This window comes from Schistocerca cancellata, chromosome 3, assembly GCF_023864275.1.
Source record: "Schistocerca cancellata isolate TAMUIC-IGC-003103 chromosome 3, iqSchCanc2.1, whole genome shotgun sequence".
Taxonomy (NCBI): Eukaryota; Metazoa; Arthropoda; class Insecta; order Orthoptera; family Acrididae; genus Schistocerca; species Schistocerca cancellata.
The window spans coordinates 670,281,087-670,301,491 of record NC_064628.1 but is presented as its reverse complement, the minus strand read 5'-3'; the positions used below and the strand labels follow the sequence as shown (position 1 = coordinate 670,301,491).

General features: G+C 44.1%; 1 protein-coding gene across 1 annotated transcript in view; it reads right to left on the bottom strand.

Annotated features, from left to right (window-relative positions):
* Positions 1 to 20,405, bottom strand: part of LOC126175638 (potassium voltage-gated channel subfamily KQT member 4) — a 992,116-nt gene that overhangs the window by 236,364 nt on the left and 735,347 nt on the right. The window contains exon 8 of the mRNA XM_049922528.1: positions 15,545 to 15,771. Within this exon, the coding sequence (XP_049778485.1) occupies positions 15,545 to 15,771 (227 nt within the window). The remainder of the gene's footprint in view (positions 1 to 15,544; positions 15,772 to 20,405) is intronic.

Sequence of the window (20,405 nt, the reverse complement as noted above, 5' to 3'; positions counted from 1 at the left end):
CAGGAAACGGGACGTCCACAGTATACAACATAACAAGAAGACCGATATCTCACCATCAGTGCTCGCAGACGGCCACGGAGTACTGCAGGTAGCCTAGCTTGGGACTTTACCGCAGCCACTGGAACAGTTATCTCCAGACACACAGTCTACAGATGACTGAACAGACATGGTTTATTCGCCCATGAGACCTGCAAGGTGCATTCCACTGACCCGTGGTCACAGGAGCGCCTGTAAAGCCTGGTGTCAAGAACACAGTACATGGTCATTGGAACAGTGGTCCCAGGCTATATTCACGGACGAGTCAAGGTATAGTCTGAACAGTGATTCTCGCCGGGTTTTCATCTGGCGTGAACCAGGAACCAGATACCAACCCCTTAATATCCTTGAGAGGAACCTGTATGGAGGTCGTGGTTTGATGGTGTGGGGTGGGATTATGATTGGTACACGTACACCCCTGCATGTCTTTGACAGAGGATCTGTAACAGGTCAGGTGTATCGGGACATCATTTTGCACCAGTATGTCCGCCTTTTCAGGGGTGCACTGGGTCCCAACTTCTTCCTGATGGATGATAACGCACGGCCCCACCGAGCTGCCATCGTGGAGGAGTACCTTGAAACAGAAGATATCAAGCGAATGGAGTTGCCTGCCTGTTTTCCAGACCTAAACCCCATCGAGCACGTCTGGAATGCTCTCGGTCGACGTAACTTTGCACGTCTTCAAACCTCTTGGACACTTCAGCAGCTACGGCAGGCACTGGTGCAAGAATGGGAGGCTATACCCCAGCAGCTGCACGACCACCTGATCCAGAGTATGCCAACGTGGTGTGCAGCCTGTGTACGTGTGCATGGTGATCATATCCCATATTGATGTCGGAGTATATGCGCAGGAAACAGTGGCGTTTTGTAGCACATGTGTTTCGGGACGGTTTTCTCAACTTATCACCAATACCGTGGACTTACAGATCTGTGTCGTATGTATATCCTATGTGCCTATGCTATTAGCGCCGGTTTTGTGTAGTGCCACGTTGTGTGGCACCAGATTCTGCAATTACCCTTAATTTATGAGCATGTATATACGGGGTGTCTCACCAAACTCTGCCAACTCGAACATCTCTGGAACAATAATAGATATTAAAATAGGGTTTTCACCAGCATGAACGTACGGCAGAGGCTTTGGAAACCAAATACTATGCGAAAGTTTGAAACATAATCAAATAGTATTTTCAACACAGACTTGTGTATTTTTAAATGGACACTACCTATTATTTCGTAACTAATCAATAGCATGGAAAACCACAAAAATAATGGTGTTGATTGCATCTCAATACGTCAATTACTTCCCGAGAAATTGCGAAGCGAAATTGACGCTTGAAATAAATGAAGCGCACGGCTAGCGCACGTTCTGAGACTCAAGTGTGCACATCACGCTGCCTTTGTCAGGGGCTCACACAACGGGAAGGTATGCAAAATCCACAAAAATAAACAAGTAACACGTCCAACGCAAAGTTACGTTTTTTCAAATTGTAAATGTATGTTTGTTCCAGCGAAATGACAACTAGAACTACAATTAGAGATAACACACTTGAATTCACTTAGCTAAACACATTTAATAGTGCCCTGTCGATCACAGAAACTGCATTGTTGTGTATTACATCCAGCATAGAAAATATACCCACAACTTGACCAATGAAACTGTGTAACGTCAACATATGTTTGAAGTGCCTTCCGTTTGCATCAATACACGTTTGCAGACGGCTAACGAGTGTTCCACAGATTGTAGAGTTTCTACAGATATTGCCGCACACGCCGCAGTAATACGATGTTGCATATCCTCTACTGTCGTTGGGGGTTCTTGATACACACTGTCTCAGAGAAAGGAGTCTAATGGCGTCAAGTCGGGGGACCGTGCTGGCCATAGCACAGTACCTCCCCGACCCATCCACCTATTTGGAAATGTCGCATCTAGAACGTCTCTGGCAACTTTTGCATTGTATGCGGGACATCCATCTGGTTGGAACCATATTTATAGACGAGTTTCGAATCCTCGACCCTCTATGAGGAGGAGTGTGTTGAAGAAATGATGCATATCGCTGTCCATTCAATGTTCCGCGGTAGAAATAGGGACCTACAATACAGTTAGCAATGATACCGCACCAAAAATTGACACTGAACTGTCGTTGATGAGCAACTTGGCGAATCCAGTGGGGATTTTGCACGGACCAGTAGTGCATGTTTCGCAGATTCACATTATCATGATTTGTAAATGAAGCTTCGTCCGTAAACAACGTATTGCTTAGGAATACTGGATTACCTTGCAACGACAGAGTGCAATGCGTGATTCAAAGTTATTCCCGTATAGTTCTTGGTGCAGTGAGATATGAAACGGATGAAACCGATGCCGATGCAAGATTTTGCATACACTACTGTGGCTTATTCCTACACCTCGTGCTATTTCTCTTACACCCGCCTAAGGATTGTGCGCTACAGCGGGAACAGAAATTATGTTTCCATATTGGTATGTTTACGGCAGGACACAGGCGCCAGTGCACGCAAACCCTGCTCTGAGCACAGTACCACATGCGATATATTACGCCGTTGCTATCATTTACAAGCCACGTATTTTTGAAATTATGAGGTTTAGAAACGAAAAACCAAGTGTGTTACCACTAATTGTACTCTAGTTGTCATTTCGCAACAACAAACATTATGCGCAGGACATCCATCATTCTGATACCGCATTATTTGTCACATTACAAGAGGTGGACCGGTTCAAGTAAGGTACAGCTCAAGAAGGAGCTAAACTATCCCCCTTTAGGAGTGTCATCAATGAAATATGGGCCAATGATGTGTTGTCATACAATACCACACCATACATTTACACTCCACTGACGTAGTACGTCAATCACATCACGATTACCGGGAGCGTGAGGAGCACGCAAGAGTCTCAGGACGTGCGCTAGCTGTGCACTTCATCTATTTCAAGGGTCAACGTCGCTTCGCAATTTCTCGGGATGTAATTGACGTATTGTGATGCAACCAACGCCATTATTTTTGTGATTTTTCATGCTATTGATTGTATACCAAATAACATGTGGTGTCCATTTAAAAATACACAAGTTTGTGTTGAAAATAGTAACTGTTTACTTTTTAAAATTTCGCACAGTATTTGGTTTCCTAAGCCCCCGGCGTACGTTCATGCTGGCGAAAACCGTTTTTGAATATATGTCATTGTTACAGAGCTATTTGAGGTGGCAGAGATAGGTGAGACACCCTGTATATACCCACCAACACCTTTTATATTCTGTCCTCGGAGTTTTTCGCGATGGAGTGCTTAAATGAAATCGTCTCGGTTTACAATCCCCGTCACAAATAAAACACTCGAGCTTTCGTCAGTTACCTCAGCCATCGTCAACAGGAGCCAAATCTGCTAACTGCCGCGGCTGGCACAATGCTCCTATTACACAGGTGCAATAGCAGCGCCTGGAACCTTCCACAGAGGGCTGAAGTGACGCACGCGCGGGAAACCGGGTAAGGCAGATTACAGTAGTCCAAGGCCATCCTGGGACCAGTGATGTCATAGAGAACTCAACCTAGCAACCTTGCGTCTTATTTCCTACGATACGTTGACAATACCTATCTGATATGGCCTCATGGTGGAAATGCGCTGCGGAGTAGATCACATCAACGGTGTCCATACTAACATTAAATTTACTGTCGACATGGGCACCGTTATTGGATATTTAGTTGAGTGTAATGTAGGAGATCTTTGGTGTACGGGAAACGAACGCACACTGACCATTACTTGAAGGCACCACCCTTCCAACAAGAAAGCTTTCATGGATAGATTGGTATAAGGTGCAAAGATTTTATCTGGCGAAGACCGCCTATAATCTGACTTGCAGCATGTGAGGTGCTTGTTCAGGGGAAGTGATTACGTCAAACGAGGCATTGCAAACGCTTTCATATGCCAATGACAATGGACACCTCGTGAATCAGCGGAGGAGGTTAAGCCCGTTGCATTTCTTCCGTACTGAGCATCAACGACCAAGAAGACAGGACGCGTGTTGTTGGGACATCGACTGACACCGTTGTTCCGGCCCGCCTCCATCATACGAGATATGTTCCATTCAGTTGAAGAAAACGTAAGTCTTCGAGTTCCCGACGTCTATGGTGACCATTACGAACTATTCGTACTGCTCCTGCCCGTGCTGAGCACACACGACCTATTAAACAAAGAGGGCTCGAAAAACTGGCTGTCGCTGAACATCACCTGGAAAATGGAGATAAAGTACAGTTTCAAAAGGGGAAAGTCCTGGCATATACGTCATCATTTTGTGATTCGATTGTAAAGGGGGCATCTGAGATTAGAATAAACCACAGAAATTTTAACAAGGGCCAAGGGTACATACTTATCCATGGGGGTGAGTTTGGGATACTGAGCGAAAACAACAACGGATGCTTGACGCTTGCAGGGAGGCGGCAGCGATCAGTTTCAGACATGCCGCCGGCCTCTCGCACCACCTGAAGTCACTTGTTCCGCCTAGTACGAGCTACTCAGGTGGTATTCCCGTGCATGTGCGACTCCCTTCCTACGTGGAACGTTTCACACGTTGCTCTCGCATCTGTGTAATCGGAACTCTGTGCCAGCCCTGGTGGTCGGTGGTATCTCACTCCTGATGACGATGCCAGAAACAGCTATCGGGAGCTCCAGTGTTTTACTTGAAGTGACGTGCTTGCAAACCGAAAAGATATTCAGGTACGCCACTGGGAAAGACTCCGAAGACATTACAGGAAAGATGTCGGATAAGTACATGGGAAAGAATGGATGGGACGAACGTGTTGGTACATGGGAAGCGTGCAATAAGGCAAGGAAAGGATGGATTCGAGCCTTCTTTTGAGGTGGAAGTGGCAGTGTGTGTTATGGAAGATAGGAAAGATATATCATAACGATAATTTCATGGCTTGGGAGGGAAGAATAACGCCATACATCTCGCGAAAGGCTACTTAGAAAATATTAAGTACCATCAACCATTTTTATGAACCACGAATAATCTACAACCCTCTACATGACTAACCTACGGGTATCGTACACATAGAAAAGGGCAATTAACAGCTGGCACAGACTCTTTACACAGTCAGTCAGGGAATATAAAGAAAAAACTTTAATATGGGCTTCATAAAAGCTACTCCTTGCCAGGGGCTGCAGAGTGATCTGTATAGATGTAGATGTTCTCAAAACTATAGCAAACAAACTACTTGTCGGAATTTTAACAGCAAACCTCTGTGTGACGCACAATCTCCTCTTGCAATGTCTACCATTGGAGTCTGGTGACAATACAAGAACCCGTGACGAAATTTGTTACTCTTTCTTAGCTCTTCTGTATCTACTCTACCTATCCTCGTGAGGGCTCCAGACTGACAAATTATGCTACAGAATTAGTCGAACGAGAGTCTTGTGTGGGTTATTTATCTCTTTCTTCAATTTTGAATCCCTATACCTGCATACTATTACATTCAATGACGGACAAAAATCGCAACACCAAAAAAATTATTAAGGTAGAGTAAAGAATTTCGGGAATAAATTTGTCTAGGTAACATATTTAAGTTATTAACGTTGCAAGAGCACAGGTTAATGAATGCGCGAGATAAGCCACTGAAAATTTGAAATGCTGAAACATTAATAACCGGTGTGGCCGCCAAAATTTCGAATACAAGCACGCAAATGTGCACTTTATCGGCCAATACAGGGACGTTTAACGCTGTTCATGGATGACGCTGGAGTTGTCCTCTGCTTATGTCCCTTATGTTCCCTATTGGAGATAAATCTGGTGATCGAGTAGGACAAGGCAACATGTGGACACTCTGAGAGCATGTTGGATTACAATAGCGATATATGGGCGAGCGCTATCCTGTTGGAATGCTGTTTATGAATGACAGCTCAACAGGTAGAATCACCACTGACGTACAAATTGCACCCCAAAACATAACTCCAAGTGTTCGTCCAGTGTGTACAGCATACAGACAGGCTGGTTGCAGGCCCTCAACTGGCCTCCTACTAAACAACACACGGCCGTCACCGGCACCGGGGCAGAAACAGCTTTCATCAGAAAACATAGCAAACCTCCTTCCTGTCATCCAATGAGCTCTCTACTCACACAACTGAAGCCGCAACTGGCGGTGGTTTGGGGTCAGTGAATGCACGCTACAGGGCGTCTGGGTCGGTTCTGTGATGGAAGTAACCGATTTGGAACAATTCGTTGTGTCACAGTGGTTCCAACTGCTGATAAATAGCTGCTGCAGATGCAGTACGATGCGTCAGAGCTGTACGCCAAACATGATTGTCTTCCTGGTCGTCCCGTCCAGATGCCGAGCTTCTTGCGACTATACATTCTCGTGACCACCACTGTCAGCAGTCATGTACAGTGGCTGCATTCCTGCCAAGTGTTTCTGTAATACCGCGTGAGAAACATACAGCTTCCCGTAGCTATATTACACGACCACGTTCAAGCGCAGTGGGGTGTTGAGAATGGCATCTTCGCCGCCTTAAAGATATTCTTGACTAACACCCACTCACCACGTATAATCTCAAATGAAAAAAAAAGATTACCACTGTTACAGCATGTATTTAAAGCAAACCTGATTTGCATCCTCATAGTGGCCCTACGATCTCCACTCTTATGTGACGAGGGGATATTGGAATAGAAATCATCTTTCAGACGTATGAACACGCCTACTCCCTTTCGTTTATGTCATAAAACTCCTTGTTGGTGTTGCGATTTTTTCCGTCACTGTATCTTACGATAGTCTGAGGTGGAGTACTTCATTAAATAAACGTACTTATGTTTATGACCTCTCATTCCGACGGGAGCGATATTTACCACGTATCTGCTTGTTCCTGAGCTGATGATAACACTCTAGCATATTACACCATCTTATGCAGACTCGTTTAAGTTTCATTTCCCTTCCACATGGTACAGGAAACCTAACTGTTAGGTAGTTACTCCTAAATAGTAAACCAGTGACCGACCGTAATCAACGTCTGACATTTCAAAAGTAGTTTCCTAAGTTTTCATCTCAGTCGAAGTCCCTGTCTGTAAGATCGAAAAGTTTTGGCATACACTGCCCCTCCTTCAGCGTCAGACTGCCATTCTAAGAACTCTCCGTCTTCTACGAAGCGAGCGATAAGGACTCCGTGCACGCAGGAAATGCAAAAGAGCCTATTGAAGCATACGTACAGGCATTCTAATCATATTTACGAACAACAATTATCATATTTAAAAGTTAAATGTAATTTCAAATATTTCTATTTACGCTTCAGTTCATTAACAGAATTTAATTCATCCATTAATATGCTTTACATTTTGATATAAAGGTTTAGTTACTGAAATTTCTTCAGCTTCTTTGCACAAAAACAGCTTATGATTTACCTCATGTTCAGTTACACTGCAGGTAGTCGAGTTTACAAGCTTTTCATGTTAGCACTGGCTTTTTTAAAAGCAAGAAAGTTAATTCGGTTCTCTAATAAGAGGGAAGGTATTTGCATTTTGCATATTACACAAGATTACTGCACTCTGGCGGTTGGGCTTAGGTCTACACTAAGTATAAGCTTCAGGCAGAGCCGCAAATGCATTCAAATGAGCTTGCTGCGAACAAACTGGAAGAGGGCGCCTTTTTTTGCCAACGCAGTGCAGGCAGATACTTAGATGTACGAGAATGCTATGCGGACTATGTGGAATAATTTTAGTACCTTAGGTTAACAAAAGAAAGTTTGCTACAAGCCATGAGTTAAAACACTATATTTATGATGCGACCATGTAAATAAACATATATTTATACTAATTAATATACTTGGAATAATGATAACCAAGTATTGTATGCAAACCTTTTTAAAAGGTTTGCACACAATCCGGTGTTGTGGTCGTTCAGTCCTGGACGGGGGAGGGTGATGTTACTGCTTAGGATGCCGTTCACCTCCGGCCTATCGCCAATCGCTCACGTTTATGGGGGTTGTATGCGAACTGCATCAAGTGAATTTATTTCTGAGATAAACCGTAAACAAAAATATTCATACGCCTCATGTATGCGATAAATCGACTGCTCCAATCTGTATCGAGGGCGTATTGTTTATTGGATTCTTGTGTCACATATTTGTAATTTGAAATAGCATAATGCATTGGCTGTATACATTGTTCTAACCATTTGCTGGAGTTCGCCTGTGACATTGTGGTCTCATCTTTCGATTTAATAATGTCCCAGACAATTGCGGAAATTTGTTGGAACTAATTCAATGTATCCAGAATGACGTGTTGTTTTGAAAGTTACCGATAGATCAAAAATGTCTGTCTGACTGGGTTCGAAACCGGTACGTGGTTTATACGTGGAATGCTGTTACCGGCAAAGTTATTTAGGCATGACTTAAGACACAACCTCACACCTTCACCTCTAGCAAGAAGTTTCAGAACAGCGCACACTCCGCTGCAGAGTGAAACTTTCATCCTGGAAACAATCCCCTAAACTGTGGCTATGTCACTGCTTCGCAGTATCCTTCCTTTCATGAATGCAGGTCCAGAAATATAACCAGGAGAACTTCTGTGTAGTTTGCAAAGTAGTAGGCACTTGCAGAAATGAAGTTACGAGGGTGGGTTGCGAATCGTGCTTGGATAGTTCAGTCGGTGGGGACACTGCCTGCGAAAGGCAAGGTTCTGCATTCATGTCTCGGTCCTGTAAACTGTTTTACACTGCCAGGGATTTTCAACACAGCAGACACTCACAGCAGAAGGAAATATTAATTCTGTAAACAACCGTTAAGCCGCATCTTAGCCACAAATAATCGGTGACACTCATGTTTGTTAATCATTCACATCTCATTTTTAATATTTTCTTTCAAAAGCCAGTTCTTGCTCTGGAGCGATAGTTACCTTTTTGCCATGTTCTAGAAACTTTTCCTCTCTCTGTTTTTAATCGGACACCAAGTAAATGATAAATACAGGATTCAGAGGAAAATATGTCAATTTTTTTTGTAATTGTTACAGAAAGAAATGAATAGAGCAAAGATGTGTAAAAATATGAATTCATGAGGAAAAGTAAACGCTTCCAGTGGTATGTTGTAGCAGACATGCTGTTGTTTCCTATGGCTGGTCAAGAAAGGGCCGGTTCTTTTCGTAAACCTTGTCAGTTCCGTCCACTGTACTCCGGTCAGTCAATAATGCCCATCTTGAAAACGAAAAAGCGTATGCAGTAATCTAGCATTGCGCAGTTTTAGTCGTACGGATATGTTCAGGTACATTGGTTGTTATCTGTATTATTTGTAGCTTGCCAGAGGTGAAGACAAATTGCATTTTGTGTTAAGAACCGATGCTCCTCATATAGTATTGGACTTCTCTCTTAAACACTAGGAACTTTGCATGATAAAGCTTTTGTCAATTCTGAAGTTGCTTTGAATACCACAGTGTTTTAGTATGCATGATGTTAGCGAACTTACTGATAGAAGCAATGCTCGATTCTCTTTATCTCTCTCAGCCTTGAGGTGGTGCCGTAATTTCCTCATTCATTCCACAGACATGGTCTTAATATTGATCAGTTCTTCAGAATCAACTATATGGCATATGCCTTTAACCCTTGCTTCCCGTTTATACCGTTCCTTAATGAGAATTTCACTGCACGATTTGCATTTTTTTATAATTTTAAATTTTTGTGATCGTATCTTATGATTTACATGTTACGTTGCAGTCAGGTCACATTATGAACCACAGCATGCTTGTGTACTAATGGTACGTACACTCCTGGAAATTGAAATAAGAACACCGTGAATTCATTGTCCCAGGAAGGGGAAACTTTATTGACACATTCCTGGGGTCAGATACATCACATGATCACACTGACAGAACCACAGGCACATAGACACAGGCAACAGAGCATGCACAATGTCGGCACTAGTACAGTGTATATCCACCTTTCGCAGCAATGCAGGCTGCTATTCTCCCATGGAGACGATCGTAGAGATGCTGGATGTAGTCCTGTGGAACGGCTTGCCATGCCATTTCCACCTGGCGCCTCAGTTGGACCAGCGTTCGTGCTGGACGTGCAGACCGCGTGAGACGACGCTTCATCCAGTCCCAAACATGCTCAATGGGGGACAGATCCGGAGATCTTGCTGGCCAGGGTAGTTGACTTACACCTTCTAGAGCACGTTGGGTGGCACGGGATACATGCGGACGTGCATTGTCCTGTTGGAACAGCAAGTTCCCTTGCCGGTCTAGGAATGGTAGAACGATGGGTTCGATGACGGTTTGGATGTACCGTGCACTATTCAGTGTCCCCTCGACGATCACCAGTGGTGTACGGCCAGTGTAGGAATCGCTCCCCACACCATGATGCCGGGTGTTGGCCCTGTGTGCCTCGGTCGTATGCAGTCCTGATTGTGGCGCTCACCTGCACGGCGCCAAACACGCATACGACCATCATTGGCACCAAGGCAGAAGCGACTCTCATCGCTGAAGACGACACGTCTCCATTCGTCCCTCCATTCACGCCTGTCGCGACGACACCACTGGAGGCGGGCTGCACGATGTTGGGGCGTGAGCGTAAGACGGCCTAACGGTGTGCGGGACCGTAGCCCAGCTTCATGGAGACGGTTGCGAATGGTCCTCGCCGATACCCCAGGAGCAACAGTGTCCCTAATTTGCTGGGAAGTGGCGGTGCGGTCCCCTACGGCACTGCGTAGGATCCTACAGTCTTGGCGTGCATCCGTGCGTCGCTGCGGTCCGGTCCCAGGTCGACGGGCACGTGCACCTTCCGCCGACCACTGGCGACAACATCGATGTACTGTGGAGACCTCACGCCCCACGTGTTGAGCAATTCGGCGGTACGTCCACCCGGCCTCCCGCATGCCCACTATACGCCCTCGCTCAAAGTCCGTCAACTGCACATACGGTTCACGTCCACGCTGTCGCGGCATGCTATCAGTGTTAAAGACTGCGATGGAGCTCCGTATGCCACGGCAAACTGGCTGACACTGACGGCGGCGGTGCACAAATGCTGCGCAGCTAGCGCCATTCGACGGCCAACACCGCGGTTCCTGGTGTGTCCGCTGTGCCGTGCGTGTGATCATTGCTTGTACAGCCCTCTCGCAGTGTCCGGAGCAAGTATGGTGGGTCTGACACACCGGTGTCAATGTGTTCTTTTTTCCATTTCCAGGAGTGTATGTCTTGTTACGTTACTAAGCCATGTTTAGCCAGCTTATTCGCTCAGGCAGAGAGCAAATCAGAATTTGACTTCTTACAACCTTTTGACACTTAATGTAAGCGAGCAAGCACGTGCGACATCCGTGGAGGTAAGTGGCGAGCTCTTTATAATTGGTAGATGGATGGCACATTGGCATACGGCTTGTGCTACGTACGTTATAACGAGAAAATAGGCGCCATAATTTTGGCACATCTCTAATTTCGTCACGACACGCACTCGAACAATTTGAAATACATTTAACTTCAAAGTAACAGGATCAATCAAGAACGGACATTCGAATTTTTAGCGTCACACCTCCCGCACTACCGCTTAGCATTGCGAGCGTAACTGGTCACGCTGGTTCGTATGTCAGAGGAAAACATTGGTATTCCACCTGCAGGAAAACGGTCCAGTAAAATACTGTGGTACTGGTGTTTGTTTATCCGCAGGGATCGCAAAGACTATTAAAGTATTACCAGTTTTATTAAAGTATTACCAGTATCGGAATTTTAACAATTGATTTTCAGATCGATTTCAAGGAGGAAAAAAAGATCACTTAAGTGAGGAGCTTATTTAATACACAACTCACATAATCAAACAGACCCGACACTGTTAAGAAATAACTTCAATCTAGGAGATAAGTTGCATCCAGTTATCGGAGGAACTACATGTAACACGCGGGACACAGCTGTAAAATAACTGATCGTAGTGTGATTGGAAAATGTCAACCATTAGTCCACGCATTACATTACGGGATTTATAAGGCTCTGAATCGTATGGCGCCATTATTTCTTTTGAGTTGTGTAAGTTGCGTAGATCCTGAACTGAAAGGTTCTTTTGTAGCAATGATAGGTATTCCATCATTTTTGTGCTTGCGTATGAGAGGCGATGACTTACTCTTTCAATATTTCAGTAATGAACTTTACAGTCATCTTCAAAGAGAATCGGTGACATAGTTCCGACTGTCCAAGCGTGAATATTTATGGGCTGAAATTTTAAAGCTATGAAGCGGCTTTACCCTTTCAGCCATTAATTGGCACACTTGGACAGTCGGAAATACGTCATCGATCTGTAGCGACGTAGGGATGCTGTACATGTCGAGTATACTACCGATTGTTCTCTGTACACGCATAAAAAATACACTTTAACATACACGAGGCTGCCGTATTTTGTCTGGGTCGCATTTTCCCTGATTGAGATTACAAATAGTCCCTACTCCCCTGTTCTGATCAAGGTTCCCGGGAGGTATCTCTTGGCTGTATGGAAGATGCTGGGAGTGGAAACCCAGTCCCAAATATTTCCAACTGGTACTTCTTCGGCCGCAATGATTTTTAGCGGGAAAGTTCCGGACTCTGTATGGGTCACTAATTGGAGAGCTCACGCTACTTAGAAACAAACACTCGGAACTTGATCACAGGGAGGATTACAAGACTGCTGAAAGGTTCACAGCCCAAATATCAGAAGAGGGAGTCTACCATCCGGATGCACGCCCAAAAATGTATGGAATATTTCCACCAAAAAACTTGAAGCATCTCTGTAATAGGTATGGTTGAATTTATATAAAATTTAGTAGGCTAATGTTTCTGAGTGCCCCGTCTCTGTCTCTCTCTCTCTTCAGTTTCTGCGATCCCTGACTGCTAACTAAAAATCTTTATTGACACAGTGCTCTCGATTCTTCTTGCGGGATAAAAACATGTAAAAGTTGGAAACACTGTGGTATTCAAACCAACCTTTAAGACGATGACAGCCTCATAGGAAATCAATTTTTAAAGACACAAGAATTGACGAAGTAACGAACACTTTCACAATCAGTGTTCACTTTCGTTGAAACATCCGGCTAAGAGGTCGTGGATGACGTATGAAACTGTTCAGTGACATTTCGTCCCCAACTGCGGGAGACATCTTCAGCTCTCGATTTACGACGGGGATTCGTAAAGTATTGTTTATCACCTGGAGAAGATGACGTTGCCTAATTATTTTTTTGTTTGCAATCGGGGTACACACAGAAATCCCGGCGCCACTGTGCAGTAGCACGCCGCTAGATGAGTGAAAAGAAAATGGCACAAACTATTGGTGAAGGAAAGATGATTTGCTCAATTTTCTTTTGTTTTTCTGTTATTCCCTGGCTGCTCTATCGCCATGCTACATCAACGTGGCACAGTGATTTCAGTGTGTACTAGGAGAACAAACAAGAATTTAATTACGTAGCTTTAGGGTTTCGATGTGATAAATGCGACTTTATGACCAACCCTTGTATCTTTGAAGATTACATCATTGGTGGGGACGAAAAGACAGTGAATAGTTTTCCACAGGGTGTTTCAAAGTTTTTGTAACGAACTTCTAGGGATGACAGCTCATTTCATGGTGAACAACTTTTGTTAGAGCCAAAACCTTCGCTGACCCTACCAACTGACAATAAGCGTCTTTTATAATTGATTATGCCCCTGAGATGTGGGAGGGCGTAGTCACTGTGCGGCGTTCGTATGCAATGTGTGTTGACCGTAAGCCAGTCATCTGGTCCATGTGAAAAGTAGTATGCCGAGCTTCTAATACACGGTGCAACGGATATAAGAGAAGGCATTTCTACTGGCGACGGAGAAACATTCAATAGTATTTACGTCTTTGCAGTTCAGTAATTATAGCTATTGCAAGATGTATGTTTTCATGTTGGTTAGCACCTCCAGGTACATGCAGCATGAGCAAGCCTTTAATGCTTATTTTTCTCTGGGCAGCAGGTCTGGTGTTGAAATGGGGACATCTGGATGTGAAACTATTAGCGTATAATGACAAGTGTAATCCGCTTATGGTGCAGTTACGACCTTGCAGAAAAAGCATCAGGTCGCAAACTTTGTGAAGTGTTTGTGGAAAGACTGTGTGACGCAGGAAGAAAACAACCAACATGTTGATGTGTGTACATATTAAGGTACCATATATAATAATATCTGCACTTAACACCTGTCACTCCCTGTATATCTTTCTCCACTTAGAGACATTAATGCTTAATACTTGAAATTTATTTGCAGTTGAGAATATGGACTACCATCAGCTTTATATAGAGTGACGATAATGAAAATTTGTGTCGGGCCGGGACTCGAAACCGGATTTCCCACCTATTGCGAGCGGTCGCCTAACCATTTTTTAAAAATCTTATTTTGCTCTGTATTGTACGTTGCGTTTGTTCAGAGCAGATGTCCCATGACACCCGTTGAAGTTCATTATTGATCCATTCACTCAGTTTTTTTTTTATTACAGAGGGCAGCTAACTCTCTGACCGAAAACGCTGAGCTACCGTGCCGGAAGATATTTTCGTACACAGCAGTATTAGAACATAGGACCTTCGACATGGCAATTTTTTATTTCATTTTGTTCTATATTGTTCGTTGAATTTGTTCGGGGCGGACGTCCCGTTCAGGTTCTTCATTGATCCGTTTACTCAGTTTTTTTTATTACAGAGGGCAACGCTGACCGAACACGCTGACCTACCGTGCCGGCTACTACTAGGCTATCGGAGCACAACTCACAGCCATACCAAAACTTCTGTATGTCGTCAACCATGGGTCTGCAACCTGTATTCGTACATCCATTATGCTCATTGCCATACAGGGAAGACATTTTACTGGAAAGTCGCTTGCCTGGTATCGGTGATTAAATACGACAATGCAGTGCTTGTACTATTCCGAATTTCGGAGGAGCAGACACTGCGGTGACTACAGCCGTCATTGGGTCAGGCAATGAGTCAAGCTCGGATAGCCTAGGGGTAAGGCCACCGATCGCGGTAAGTGAGAAATCCGAGTTCGAGTGCCGATCCCCCACAGATTTTCACTGTCGTCATTTCAGCATACAGCTGATGGTAGTCCATATTCGCAATTGCGAATATATTTCATGTGTTTCATGTTATGCAAGCATGTGTGAAGCAACATTTATCGTAGTTGGGAATAATATACCGACTGCAATATAGTATTAATGCTTAAGGTTTCGCTGTTGTATATCACTCTGATTTACTTGGGTAGGTGGTATGGTTAGTAGTCCCTGCTTTTTTGGTGAAATTACTTTACCCAAGCGCCGGCGAATTTAATAAAAAGACGCCTAGTGTCACTGCTAAGGGTCAACGAACATTTCGGTTCTAACAAAACTGGTTACCTATGACGTCCTCTATCATCCTTAGAAGCTCGTTGCAAAAACTTTGAAACACCTTGTATGTTGACCACGCCTCTCAGCCCGGAAGTTTTAACTGAAGAAACATGCGCAGGTGTCAATGCTGAAGCCGGCAACTTAGACTGCTAGGCGGGAGCAGGTCGCAGGACGCGCCTGCAGAACTTACCGAGGTTCTCCGAGGACGCGTTGAGCTCGGCAAAGCCGCGGGTGCCGCTGGCAGCGGCGCCGGCGCCACCTGCGGCCGCCCCCGCCGCCGCACCCGCACCGCTGCCGCCCCCGCCGCCACCGGTCTTGGCCAGCGACGGGGAGTGCAGCGAGGAGCTCTTGTGGCGGCGGATGGTGGGCAGCCGCGACACGAACGACGCGTTGTGCTTGAAGCTGGAAGAGACGCGACTGAATCTCAGCGTCAGACACTGCTCCGCTGCCGACGGCGGGCCGGGTTCTCATGCATGGGGGCGGACAAGCACAGCGCGGGGGAGGCAAGCACGCGGCCACACACAGCAAGCACGGCGCGGCATGCGCTACGGGGTTCCCACACTCCGAGTAAAACAACTCTGCGACTTGTCGGGGCGAGCCATCACTCGTCTGCACCTCTCTCTCGGATTCCACCGAGGTCCTAAGACACTGGACTTGCACCCCTGGGGACGGCGGTTCAAATCCGGGCCCAGCAATTCTGATATACACTACTGTACGTACAAACTGCAAAAACCCACATTTAACACACAATCGGACAGTGGCAAAGCGGGAAAAGGCTAAATGTGGTGGTTTGGGACACCACTGACTATAGCACGCTATCTGGCCACTTGCGTATTGAGAGAAATCTGAACAGCAACCGCTACATCGGGCAAGTTCTAGAGCTTGTGGCATTGTCCCTCCAGCAGGTTGTTCCACATGCAATGTTTCAGCAGGACAACGCCCGGCTACACGTGGTGAGGAGTGTGTAAGCTTTCTTCGAGCAACGATTGATATTGTTGCTTCCCATGTCTGGCAGATGGTCGGTCGGTACTTTGTTCGTTCTGATCCTTCTGCAACCACTGCAGATTTTTTGAGGCCGTGCATACAAATCACGTGGCAATGTGTTTTTCCAGTAGCATCTTTCATTCCATGCCGCGCCGTCTACAGGCTCTGTCTGCAGCGCGTGGCGGCTTCACAAAGTACTAAATTCTCGTAGTCAGAGTGCATGTGCAGTTTTTTAATTCTAATCTTTTATGTCTCGTCATGTAACTAATCAGCGGAGTAAATTTCATTGTAATCACATTTCTCACTCTTCTTGCTGCGATTTCCACAAACAGTAGTGTAGGTTTTTCGTGGTGTTGCAAAATCACGCAAAGCGAGTATTTGGATCGTTCCGTTCAAAGAACACGGCCCTGCCTTTCTAATAACCTTGTTAGTTTGTGGCATCACATCTCTTTGTGTTACCTGTTGCGTAGGTATGGTACATGGACGCAGTTGCAGGCTGGGGAGAAGCCCGAAACACTTCATCAGAAGATTTACGAGAATGACCCGGTAACGTTCTAAATTGTACGGAAAGTGGTGTGGAAAAAATATGCCGTATTTTACATGCAAGGAAGATGGAAAGCTAAATATGTGGCTTGTTCTGTTATTTGTTGCACAAAATTGGCGAGGAGAGTTTCCACTGGTTCGATGTTACATACTTGTTGTATTTAAAGGTATAAACTGCTGCGTACAGAATGTTGATAACTGGTAGAAGTTCCTTATAAGCTGGGGGGAGATTTATATTTGTCTTGTAGAGTAAATAGATCTTATGTAGCACATGCACCTCACTTCATGCTGCAGAAGAAGCTTTTCTAGCATGCTTAACTTCTGAGCTGTTAACAAGAAGTATTTTATTTAATATTGCTTAGAACAGTGCCTCAGTATTATCTTGATAGTTGCTCTTCGATACATATTTACATTGACAAATATTTGGCTTCTCCTCAGTAACAGGCAGTTAAATACACGTATTTGGTAGATGAGGTCGCTAAGCCACATCTCCATTTTACATGAAGGTTATTGAAAATGGACTTTGTTTCAAAATATTTTCAATGTATTAAAAGTTTATAGCGCAGCCATTGGAGCCTGAAGAAAGTGCCATTTAAATGATTTCTATTGGCTACAAGGAATAGACTCTACCAAACCTTTCATTTTATTGTTTTGTATACAATCACGAACAAAATTTACACTGCGGACGTTTCTGGAGGTAGTTCTATAGAGTTAGTTCGCGATAGGTAGAGTTACTTTCTCGTCGTGAGGTCTGGCGTTTAGCTTTGTATACACTATCTCTGAGGCTGCAGCTACTGCCTCCACTAGTAATCTTCATTTAACTACAAAGGGGACAAGAGCCTTCTGTAAGCACACACTCTGTTCCTATTTGAATTGCGTGAATAACCGGGCCTACATATGATTTTGCCCACAAGATGGCAATACCGCCCCGCTACTGCCGCTTGTCGATGTTATTTTATTCGGATTGTAGGAGGACGTACATAGTCTGAAGTACAGCAACAAGCACCAGATACATCAACTTACTAGAAACTCCACCATACAGTTAGGGCACTACTCCAATACCCATGACTGGAAACGAAGCAGTAGATTACCTACGATACTGTCGATGTAAAGAGGCTTGTACTCAATAGTCACCATATACGCTACATGTAAAGAGTTTCACTCTTATAAAACGCAAGCATTTGGCTTCTACTGCTACCAGTAACGTGTTGATGTTGCTTGTCGGATGGAACATTATAGCTGCATAGCAGTACTATTACGACACACGAAAAACAGTAATTCAGTGTTTAAAATTATGTAGTGTTCTCTTCCTCAATATTAACTGCGAACAGTTTGCAATCCCACAAAAAGTTATTAATTCTAGGAAAATTTGGGCCCATCAGCATGTCAAATACACTTTTTCTTACTTTGTACCTCCCCAAAGACTTTAAAAAATTAACAAGCTGGATTACAGCACTTTTCGAGAGTAGTTTGTCAGTGGAAATAAGTCAACGTTTCTTTGCTGTGAAACGATGTACCTGTTCTACCAGGATAATGTGTAACTCTTCATCTAGCACCCACAGTTGCGTGCTTTTTGTTTTCAGTACTATTTGTGTTCAACAAACACAGTGATATTAATTTCATACTCTATTGTATTTCATGGTTGCCCACTTCTAAGAGCTTTTAAATTGCAGAATACGTGCTACATTAACAGCTTCTATTATAAACAACTGTTTACAAAAACAGGAAACTAAATCTACGTAACAAAATACGTAAGCTGAAAATATCTAAGTCTACAATATATTAAACAAGGCAAACGTGTAACGATTATTCTACCGTCTCACAAGGAAACAAGTCGAGTACTTCCACAAATACACTACTTTAAATTACAGCACTCAAATACCTTGGAAAATGTGTGGTAAATTTCTACACACTGGTATGGAAAAGTGTCTTTCGTTCCAGAGGAAGTCCTAACATTGGTCTAGTATCGAGTTTTATCTTTTTTGTGGGACTATGTTTTCTATTATGCTGCCCGTCACGTTGATGATAAATGCATTGGCTTTTCCTGTAAGGCAGTAAAATTTTGATAACATTCTCCTTAGGTACTAATACACAATACAATGTCCTTGTGAGGAATAATACAAGAAATTGTACTCTTGAAAAGTCAAAGAGACACAGAACACGATTAATCTATTTCGTAAAACGATTTCTTAAGGCAGCTATTCTGTGCCACGAAACATATATCCAAACATAATTGTCAGCTGAAGAATTTGAAGCTAATATCTATTTGACCAGCCGATATTCTTATGGTCTACAGAATATTTACTAGCTCTACGTATGTTATTATTGCTAGAGTGCTGCCAGCCCAAAATGTGCATTAATACGTAAGATATATCGCACTATGGCTTTTTGATAGCTATATCTTTCCTATCCCCATTCTCTTAGAATGATTCCGTATCACTCTTGAGGAGCATGCTCGTTTGTCTGTCTCTTTTGACGGATGTGTTACATAGTCATATACAGTTTGCATCACATACACTATATTCGCCTGAATCTTCAGCTTTTCTTGGCGAAACGTCTTCACTCTGCAGTTTTATTAAAAGGTTTGTGCAGAGACTCCAGCGGGTCAATGAAGCCTGTACGAGGAGAAGCCCGAGTTATAATTATCATATATCTTGTGTCTGGTCTTTCGGACATGTCGAAAAGAATAGACACCACTTCGACCCTGCCGCCACTATGAATCGAGACACATAGGAAATAAAGACATTAGCTGCCAGTGGGCTTTGATTTATAACAATGAGCCAAGTTGAAGGTTTGTGCTGGGCCGGGATTTGAACCTAAGTCTCCTGCTTACTATGCAGATGCCGTGACCACTACGCAATCTAGACACAGATCACCACAACCGCTACCCTAGCATACCTCCCATCAGACCAAAATTTGAGTCTGGCTGGAGGCATGCTATGGCAGTCCATGCGGTTGAGTTGACAACTGTAACCATACGGCATAGTGATCAGTTCATCTACCTCGTAAGCAGGAGATCCGAGTTCAAATCCCACTCCAGCACAAATTTTAAACTTGCCCCACTGGTATAAATCAATGCCCACTGGCAGGTAACGATTTTAATTCCTTTGAGTCTTTATAATTATTGCCTCGAAAATATGAAGTATGGTAATAATTTTTGTCTGTCTGCAGGTACATGTCTGCAAACCCAATACACCGACCCCCAGCGCCAAAGTGCCATAGCACGTCTCTAGAGGTGTCAAAAAAGGATTTGGCTCATCTCATCTCCATTATTCAATGATCTATGCCTTTTTGTTTTGTCTAGAAAAGTGCTGCAGTATTGTGGAGTGGGGATATCAATGCGCACCAGGACTGCGACATTGCATCTGCAAACGAATTTATTACGTAATTCCATTTTCTCGAAGTGATAATTAAAAGTTGTGGCTACCTCTCGTACGCGTCACTGGGCGTGACAATTGCAGTGAAATGAGCCATAGTTTTGAGCATGATCCTAGTTTGTCCTGCTATACCTAAAGATGATGTGG